Source organism: Ylistrum balloti, unplaced genomic scaffold (assembly GCF_031769215.1).
Source record: "Ylistrum balloti isolate Yb309-2 unplaced genomic scaffold, AGI_CSIRO_Ybal_v1 Utg370286, whole genome shotgun sequence".
Classification (NCBI taxonomy): Eukaryota; Metazoa; Mollusca; class Bivalvia; order Pectinida; family Pectinidae; genus Ylistrum; species Ylistrum balloti.
The window spans coordinates 187,972-198,103 of NW_026782218.1; the positions used below are offsets into that span (position 1 = coordinate 187,972).

Here is a 10,132-nt window from a genome sequence, read left to right on the forward strand (position 1 = left end):
TTTCAAACATCGCTACGGCAACGCGAAATCTCGGTGATTGACGAGACTTCAATCCATCCGGATCGTCCGAAATCGTTTCTTGTTTTATTGTTCAGTTAGTCACTTCCTCCAGTCAAAAAATTGTCGGAGAAGGTACGTTTAAGATGCAACTACATTTTTTGTCACTTTACTGGTGAATAGATCACACTGTGTATGTGACAGTGATCTTTTCTTCTATCATTTCAATATACAACGGAAACACTCTGACATTTATGAATGAAATCCTATATTCCTATCTGATGATCTTAACTTGAAGCAGGATTTTAACATGGCTCAATATAGCCAGGCCTAACAAATGCAACATGTTACATTTTTTCCAGTATTTAGTTGTATAGATTTTTGTAAAAATCACAAACTTAATCATCTCCCTTGCTTTTGTTGTGGCTAAAGATAACAGAATTAATATTTGTTATGAAAATATAAACGGTGTCATTGTAGCTGTTTAATAGTGTTAAAAAGGGACACTTTTTTTTGTAGCAAATAGTCTTTAAAAGAAAATTGTATGTTTCTAATTAAGATGCTAAGTTGCATATGAGTAACTATTTATTACTCAAAGCATTAACTCTCCTCAAATTCAGGAATATTACCCATATGCAGGCATGTGCTCAACTTGTTTCTAGGTACCATGGTATAAATATTGAATTACATCAACCCTGCATTTAGGGGTCTGAAACTAAACCAGAAATAGATATTGTCAGTTGCACGGACTTGGCCTACAGTCATCAAAAACATCTAGATGTAGTTATTGTGGTCTGCTTGTTATATTGTAGTATTCCATTAGCTTTTGTATCGCAGTCAGATTGACATAAAAAGTAAATGAAATGTCTGAAGAATTTGAATTAAATGTAAAATGTGTGACAACTGACAATGTGAAAAAATGCTAAGTCTGAATTATGCATCACCTTCCCTCAGCAATTTTTGTAGGGTGTTTTTTGAGTCCTAAAAATCACTATATACCAACAGACTAGCAAGTTATTGCTTGAAACAAGACAGAATGTCAGATGTTTTGCTTCTTTACATTTCACACCCATTTTTATCTGTTAAACAGTTCAGTTGCAAGAAATGATTTCCCCATCAAAAAATTTTTAAAATGTTGTTTCACCCCACCTCCAAAAGTGAAATCTAATAAACCATTGCAACACAATTAATGTACTACATATTCTTATGAACCATTAGAATAAATTGCCACATGTGAACTTAAAAGTCTTTACAAGTCTGTCTAAAATACCCATGCCTAGGAAACCTGTCTTTGAGGATATTTCCAAAATATACTAGTTTGATTATGCTATATGAGCCTATTTGATCTTGGTAGTCGTAAACAATATGTATATTTAGTCCGAGATAACAATAGTTAAAGTTGGATGCAAAACAAATTGATTTATAGTGCCTTGTTTTATGCAAATATAAAATACTGAAGCCATACGGCTTTAATGTAAAGATGTACAGTAGATTAGCTTTTTTTGCAAATGCTTACATTAGTTATTTAGTTTTACATCATGTAACTTGGTATTCTTTGATATTCAGTGATACAAATGGAATTTTAGCAAAAATACTGCAAATTTATGATACATTAATCACTAACAACATTCCTTATTATTTACAGTCATAGATGTAAAAAATGCCTTATCGTAGTGACAGTTCTAGTGACACTGAGAGCTCTTCAGGGTCCAGTCGTGATGACCATCAACGGCATTCCAGACAGAGGAGCAGCAGTTCCACTCCTCCACAGAGCCAAAAAACAAGATATGGTAGAAGTTCACCTGACTACAGTCTTAAGCAAATGTCAAGGTCACCTGTCAGAAAAAAATCCAGATCACCATTAAGAAGGAGGTCAAAGTCACCAGCAAGAAGAAGATCCAGGTCACCTGTAACAAAGAAGTTTAGATCACCATTTAGACATAAAGCAAGATCTAGGTCACCATTTAGACATAAAGCAAGATCTAGGTCACCCTTAAGAAGACGAATAAATTCGCCAGTACGTAGAAGGTCTCGGTCTAAATCTCCACCCAGACGAAAATCGCCAGAGTATAGACAATATAGACAACCATCAAGGAGGTCAAGGTCGATTTCACAGAGTAGGAGGTCAAGGTCACCAGAATTCAGAAATCACAGGCCACCAGATTGGAGAAGGGGAAATGGACCCTCTGCAGAAAATGGCCATGACAGAGGAGGTCATGAAGGTCAGATGGATCGGGGTGGAGATCGTGGAGGGAGGCATAACCAAAGTGGGGGTCATGGAGGACAAGAGGGAAAGGGAGGCAGGATGTCTAAGAATCAGCAGTTACCTGAATTTCTTGACAGGTAATATGATGGTTTTAGTGTCAAATTTTAATAAAGGTAGCGGCCACTTTGTGGAACAGCTTACCATCTGCTACTAGAAAGTCAAAATCCCTGGCCAAATTCAAGAGGGATATTAAAACCCACCTGTTTACGTCTGCATTTTAGACTCTCACGCAGACGTCCTGTATATACATACTTTCACCACTACTTACTTGATTTGGTTACTGTGTTACATATGTTGATTACTGTGTTATACATGTTCTATAAATTTTGTAGTAAGATTATTATCTAATTGTGAAGTGCATTAGAGTGTTTTGTCAAAATAGATAGTGCGCTATATAAATGTTGTATATTATTATAATTAATATTTGGGTACATGTTTGAAAACCAATAAAAAGTTGTTATAAAACTATTTGTGAAGACTCTAACTATTTACATTATATAGAAATTGTGTGAATATTGCTGAGTTTGCTGGAGATTGTTTACACTTTATTATTGATTCTCTTGAAGACGGCGGTGTGAGAGGGAACGTATTGGTGTTTGTGGAGCTCCAGAAGTCTGGGGGGCATCGCCAAATCATTTGATAGATTCTGAGTAAGTATAATGGAAAATTTCAAAATTATTTGATCGTTTCTGATTAAGTATTAAGGAAAATTGCCAAATCATTTGATCGTTTCTGATTAAGTAACAAGGAACATTTCCAAATCATTTGGTAATTTCTGATTAAGGAACATTTCCAAATCATTTGATCGTTTCTGATTAAGTAACAAGGAACATTTCCAAATCATTTGATCGTTTCTGATTAAGTAACAAGGAAAATTTCCAAATCATTTGATCGTTTCTGATTAAGTATTAAGGAAAATTGCCAAATCATTTGATCGTTTCTGAATAAGTATCAAGGAAAATTTCCAAATCATTTGATCATTTCTGATTAAGGAACATTTCCAAATCATTTGATCGTTTCTGATTAAGTAACAAGGAAAATTTCCAAATCATTTGATCGTTTCTGATTAAGTATCAAGGAAAATTGCCAAATCATTTGTTCATTTCTGATTAAGTATCAAGGAAAATTGCCAAATCATTTGATCATTTCTGATTAAGTAACAAGGAAAATTGCCAAATCATTTGTTCATTTCTGATTAAGTAACAAGGAAAATTGCCAAATCATTTGATCATTTCTGATTAAGTATCAAGGAAAATTGCCAAATCATTTGGTAATTTCTGATTAAGGAACATTTCCAAATCATTTGATCGTTTCTGATTAAGTAACAAGGAACATTTCCAAATCATTTGATCGTTTCTGATTAAGTAACAAGGAAAATTGCCAAATCATTTGATCGTTTCTGATTAAGTATCAAGGAAAATTGCCAAATCATTTGTTCATTTCTGATTAAGTATCAAGGAAAATTGCCAAATCATTTGATCATTTCTGATTAAGTAACAAGGAAAATTGCCAAATCATTTGTTCATTTCTGATTAAGTAACAAGGAAAATTGCCAAATCATTTGATCATTTCTGATTAAGTATCAAGGAACATTTCCAAATCATTTGATCGTTTCTGATTAAGTAACAAGGAACATTTCCAAATCATTTGATCATTTCTGATTAAGTATCAAGGAAAATTGCCAAATCATTTGATCATTTCTGATTAAGTAACAAGGAAAATTGCCAAATCATTTGATCATTTCTGATTAAGTATCAAGGAAAATTGCCAAATCATTTGTTCGTGTCTGAGGAAGAGTCAGGAAAAATTTCCGAATCATATGATAGATTCTGAGTAAGTGTCCAGGAGATTTCAAAGTCAATGTAATTGTTGTCATTACAAGTCGTCATCCTAACTAGAAGAAGCAATGTAAACGTTTGGGTGCTTTTCCAAGGTGTAGATTTGAAGTTAGTTTTTACTGTATCCGTTAAGTTATTCTATAGATTTTAAGGAATTGTTTAGGAGCTTTTCATTGTTGGTAAATATTGAGAGGCATTGTTGAGTTTATTTTGTGTCATTGATAACCTGATTTTATATAGGTCAGACGAGGACAGTAAGATCAAGAAAAAACACAAGAAAAACAAGTGGGAATCAGAATCTGTGAGTGACAGTGAGGACAGCTCAGACTCTGAAGGTGAATGAAATGTTTTAATCATTGAAAATTGTACTGACTTAGAATGGAAAGACACATTTATAGCAATGACACAGGGGTCATGAACCCACAAATTGAAGTTTAATAAGTAAATGAATGTTATGTAATTACCTAGTAATATGTTGGTGAAATATCAAAATATGAAGTACTGTCACAAACGGGCAAAATGAAAACAAATAAAGAACACAGGTAGTAATAGTATAATGGTTTCTTATTTTATGAAATGTCTTACTTTTATGCTTCAGAAGAAAAGAAAAAAAAGAAACACAAGAAAAAAAGCAGTAAAAAGAAGAAGAAGAAAAGCAGCAGAAAACACGGGTAAACATAACAATTACACGGGTATGGCATGGAAACTGGGAATCAATGTGGCATACAACAAAGTAAACATAACAATTACATGGGTATGGCATGGAAACTGGGAATCAATGTGGCATACAACAAAGTAAACATAACAATTACAAATACTGGTAATATTAGAACCGAAACGTGTGTTATACATACCCAGGTACATAGAGTATCATTATTGTTTATTGTTTTATATCAGATGACCATTCATGTTGTGTGTGCCTCTTGTTTGTCATCAGTAAAATCAAACTTACATCACAAGCCTGTCAGCTTCATTATAGTTGCATCTGAAATGTTACTGCTCGTTAATCAAAATGTTATTATACATGTAAAACTTTGTTTTGGTATGAACATTGAAATGCCATAATGGTTTCCTCATGAAATATAAGTACAAAAAAATTCTGCAGTATTACAGACATTTTTTGTTTAACTTTACTTCGAAGAAAAACTTAAAAAAACATCATCAAGATCTTCGATATTAATAAGTAGAGAATGTTTTTGATTCTTTTGCAGAAAGAAGTACAAAAAGGAAAAGAAGGCCAAGAAATCAAGAAAAAAGAAAAAAATAAGTGAGAGTGAATCTGACAGTGAGAGTTCAGAAGAAGAAGAGATTGTCTGGGTGGAGAAGAAAAGTAAGGAGAGAAGTAATGGGGACATTCTCCCACACATTTCTGATGTGTTAGGGAAAGATAAATATGGCATAAGAAAAGACAAGGCAATGATGCTTTGACATTGACAACTATATATTTTTTTTTTTTTTTTGCATAATTCAGGGCACAATTAGATAATGTCATCAATTTTGCCCCATTTCCCATTCGCCATGGATGATAGCATGATAAATTAATAAGAAAAATCTTTTGATATTTTATGATTATGATAGAAAAATGTAGGAGGGAACTGATCAATAATATCTGTGTTGTCATGGTTATGTGGACATAGTAATCTCAACCCTCATTGAAAAACAGATATAATTTAGTTCTCTACAAAGCCATCAGAGTGATGACAAATTCCACAAATGTATGTAGACTACGTACACACTTTGCCCTTGAGCTTGGTATATGAGACTTGGGGCACTTTTGCAAAAGCAGTTGCAACAGTTGAACCTGCAAGAAAAATGCCAGGTACAGATCAGGACCGAGGCTGGTCTGCAGAATATTTGGCACATGCATTTTGAGGGGTCCAGCCATACCTGTCCGAAATTAACTCACTGAATATCATTAGTTTTCAGAATTTCAGCATAAAGAAGAGTCAATGCACGCAAATATTTCTGAAAGCATTGTGCTATAAAGTATGAGTGAAATGGATGGTATCTTAATTTTAGTTAATTGTTTGACAGGAAATTCTGAAACTGTGCATTTTGAGCTTTACATATATCAGGTCCAACTTCCAGTTCATGTGCATTTGTGTATAGTGGAATAATTTCAGACCAACTGAACCATTTTAACCGGATTATATGAAGGCAGCCTATCATTTTATTTAATGCATTACTTTGATACAACTTAAGCAAATAAGTTACTGCTAAACAAGACTGAAGTCTAGCTTGTTTACTGTCCGATTCATTTTGCTGAATATATCAATTTTATAGATTTAGGACAGAAAAACAATTCCTTAGTGAGGTACCAGTATATAGTAGGTGTTTTGGTTAAAGAATAGAAATTCAATCAAGATTATTTATGTTCACAGAGAAGCTGGATGGAGAAGGCAGTGATGAAGACATGGTTGGTCCCTCTGAATATGTAGAGTCTGCTGCCGCCAAACAGCTAGAGTGAGTTTTATCTAGAATCATAGTCTGAACTAGTGAGGCTTATCTTGAATCATAGTCTGAACTACTGAGGCTTATCTAGAATCGTACTCTGAACTAGTGAGGCTTATCTAGAATCGTACTCTGTACTAGTGAGGCTTATCTAGAATCGTACTCTGAACTAATGAGGCTTATCTAGAATCGTACTCTGAACTAGTGAGGCTTATCTAGAATCGTACTCTGTACTAGTGAGGCTTATCTAGAATCGTACTCTGAACTAATGAGGCTTATCTAGAATCGTACTCTGAACTAGTGAGGCTTATCTAGAATCGTACTCTGTACTAGTGAGGCTTATCTAGAATCGTACTCTGAACTAATGAGGCTTATCTAGAATCGTACTCTGAACTAGTGAGGCTTATCTAGAATCGTACTCTGTACTAGTGAGGCTTATCTAGAATCATACTCTGAACTAGTGTGGCTTATCTAGAATCGTACTCTGAACTAGTGAGGCTTATCTAGAATCGTACTCTGAACTAGTGAGGCTTATCTAGAATCGTACTCTGTAGTAGTGAGGCTTATCTAGAATCGTACTCTGAACTAGTGAGGCTTATCTAGAATCGTACTCTGAACTAGTGAGGCTTATCTAGAATCGTACTCTGTACTAGTGAGGCTTATCTAGAATCGTACTGAACTAGTGAGGCTTATCTAGTGAGAACTAGTGAGGCTTATCTAGAATCGTACTCTGAACTAGTGAGGCTTATCTAGAATCGTACTCTGAACTAGTGAGGCTTATCTAGAATCGTACTCTGAACTAGTGAGGCTTATCTAGAATCGTACTCTGAACTAGTGAGGCTTATCTAGAATCGTACTCTGAACTAGTGAGGCTTATCTAGTGAGAATCGTACTCTGAACTAGTGAGGCTTATCTAGAATCGTACTCTGAACTAGTGAGGCTTATCTAGAATCGTACTCTGTACTAGTGAGGCTTATCTAGAATCGTACTCTGAACTAGTGAGGCTTATCTAGAATCGTACTCTGAACTAGTGAGGCTTATCTAGAATCGTACTCTGAACTAGTGAGGCTTATCTAGAATCGTACTCTGAACTAGTGAGGCTTATCTAGAATCGTACTCTGAACTAGTGAGGCTAGTGAGGCTTATCTAGAATCGTACTCTGTACTAGTGAGGCTTATCTAGAATCGTACTCTGAACTAGTGAGGCTTATCTAGAATCGTACTCTGAACTAGTGAGGCTTATCTAGAATCGTACTCTGTACTAGTGAGGCTTATCTAGAATCGTACTCTGAACTAGTGAGGCTTATCTAGAATCGTACTCTGAACTAGTGAGGCTTATCTAGAATCGTACTCTGAACTAGTGAGGCTTATCTAGAATCGTACTCTGTACTAGTGAGGCTTATCTAGAATCGTACTCTGAACTAGTGAGGCTTATCTAGAATCGTACTCTGAACTAGTGAGGCTTATCTAGAATCGTACTCTGAACTAGTGAGTCTTATTGTGAGACATCCTATAAACTAGTGAGCCTTTCCTAGAATCATCCTTTGAACCTCTTCGTCTTACTTTTTATCATCCTTTGAACCAGTAGAGGGGGGACAATTCATCATGTATTGAAATTCCTTCAAGTGAAATGAATTAACAAGTTTGTAAACACAAGTGAAAGATTCTGTATATCATAATGTACCTCAAAAAGGAGGCTTTTCAATTAAGTTTCAATGCCCCTCCATTATACCTAGATGTATTTATCATGCCGCAGTAGTGTTATGATGCAGGGTTTTGATAACTTTTAGATAACAGAGAGACATTTAGCTACAGTAAGGTCCTGTTATTACAGGAACATTTATACTTATAGCTACAGTAAGGCCCTGTTTTCACAGTAATGTTGATATTTACAGCTATGGTAAGGCCCTGTTGCCAGGAGAAGGTGCAGCCATGGCAGCTTACATCGCAGAAGGCAAGCGTATTCCACGCAGAGGAGAAATTGGTCTCACTAGCGATGAAATTGTTTCGTTTGAGGATATTGGATATGTGATGAGTGGAAGCAGGTTTGTTGCTTACCAAGCTGTTTTTATTTCAGTAGGTGTAATGATTGTAGTTGATGTGTACAGTTACCCCAATAAGATCAATCTGTGTCATGACTTCTATTGAAGAGGAATAGAAAAAGAAAAATTATGTTGTTGCCTACCAGTTAATATCAGGCAAAGAAACAACAGAACCTGGTTTTTATAAGGATTAGGCAATTCTGTAAACCAACTTTCTACTTTGGCAAATTTCATGATCAAGCAAAATTACAAAAGTGAATTGGCGCAAATTAAAGCATATATAGCTCAGTTATAATCAACTTTCATCATTAACATTGTTGCTTTACAAAATGACTACCCAGGTATATGTCTGTATCCTGAATCTATGTGTACAACTATAACATGTTTTGTAAATCTGTGTTTTAATATTCTGTGTCGACGACATAATTATTCCCTGGAGCATTCAATTATGGAGTTAGATTTTGTCTTTTGTAAATGAAACACTCAGGTAGGGATCTGTAGCATGTTTGAATTCTATGACTGGGTCACTGTTACACGTAGCTATGCAAGTTTTCAGGTAGCTGTGATCAATCTTCATATTGCTATCAAATCAAAAGCAAAATTTGTTACTGTATAGGAACAGATCACTACTGACCCGTGTCCCCCAAACGTCAAATGGTAGAAAGACCAATCGTGGCCAGATAAGGGTCTATCTACAGGTTTTCATGATGGTTGCTGAAAATTTGGGAAAGCAAATCACTATTAACATTGTTATATTACTGAAATCGTAAAGTTTGCAGATGGAAAGAAAGTTGTTAACTGTTGTTCTTTTGGTGACGAAATTTTCACTTAGAAATCATGATATATATCATGAAATATATGATAGGTCATTTAAAGGTTCAGATACAAGCTATAATCTATACACTGAGCATTGAGAAGTGATAAATTGATTTCTTAACTAAAATTTCCATGTACACAAGGACAAGACTTTAACTTTTTCATGTTGTAATTTGTTTTTTCATTAATCTTTCAAATCCTGTATTTGAACAGACATCGGAGAATGGAAGCTGTCCGTCTACGTAAGGAAAACCAGATTTACAGTGCTGATGAGAAGCGAGCTTTAGCTAAATTTAACCATGAAGAACGTTCAAAACGCGAGACGAAGATCCTATCACAGTTCAGGGAAATGGTTAGAAAAAAGACAGGAAATAAGAACTAGTGTTAAAGTGTTGATATGAGAAACAGACTCAATCATGTGATGGTAGGCTAGCCATTTACTTGTGAGCATGAGAATTGTTTCATTACCAGATGTTTAACAAAATCTTTACAGCTTTTAGGAAAACCAATACATATATTGTAAATTGTAAAGTTTTGATTAAAGAATTTAATACTATTGATAAAATGCTTTCATGTTTACTGCAGACAAACCTTGTCACAAATTATGAATTTTCAGCTTTTGTTTGACTTGTTTTTGGAGGGAAGGGGGGGGGGGGGGGGGGGAGGTTTTCTTTGCCCGATACCTTTCCTTCTGAAATCATAGTTTTTCTGAAGCTGTAATAA

General features: G+C 34.9%; 1 protein-coding gene across 2 annotated transcripts; it reads left to right on the top strand.

Annotated features, from left to right (window-relative positions):
- Positions 1–112: 112 nt before the first annotated feature.
- On the top strand, positions 113–9,974 carry LOC132552905 (NF-kappa-B-activating protein-like). 2 transcript variants are annotated; one of them, XM_060217102.1, is made up of 9 exons: positions 113–132; positions 1,643–2,340; positions 2,830–2,913; positions 4,342–4,436; positions 4,700–4,772; positions 5,313–5,431; positions 6,483–6,564; positions 8,447–8,596; positions 9,623–9,974. In XM_060217102.1, the coding sequence occupies exons 2-9, from the start codon at positions 1,658–1,660 to the stop codon at positions 9,789–9,791; spliced, it is 1,455 nt and encodes a 484-aa protein (XP_060073085.1). In that variant the 5' UTR covers positions 113–132; positions 1,643–1,657; the 3' UTR covers positions 9,792–9,974. The 2 variants fall into 2 exon arrangements, with proteins under 2 accessions (XP_060073085.1, XP_060073086.1); XM_060217103.1 differs by having other exon boundaries at positions 4,703–4,772.
- Positions 9,975–10,132: the final 158 nt, after the last annotated feature.

Excerpts from the sequence above, each read along its gene's own strand:
- LOC132552905 (XM_060217102.1), top strand. The coding sequence starts at position 1,658 with ATGCCTTATCGTAGTGACAGTTCTAGTGACACTGAGAGCTCTTCAGGG. Across the intron at positions 4,773-5,312 it reads AAAAGCAGCAGAAAACACGG|AAAGAAGTACAAAAAGGAAA; the intron begins GTAAACATAACA and ends ATTCTTTTGCAG. Across the intron at positions 5,432-6,482 it reads TGTCTGGGTGGAGAAGAAAA|AGAAGCTGGATGGAGAAGGC; the intron begins GTAAGGAGAGAA and ends TTATGTTCACAG.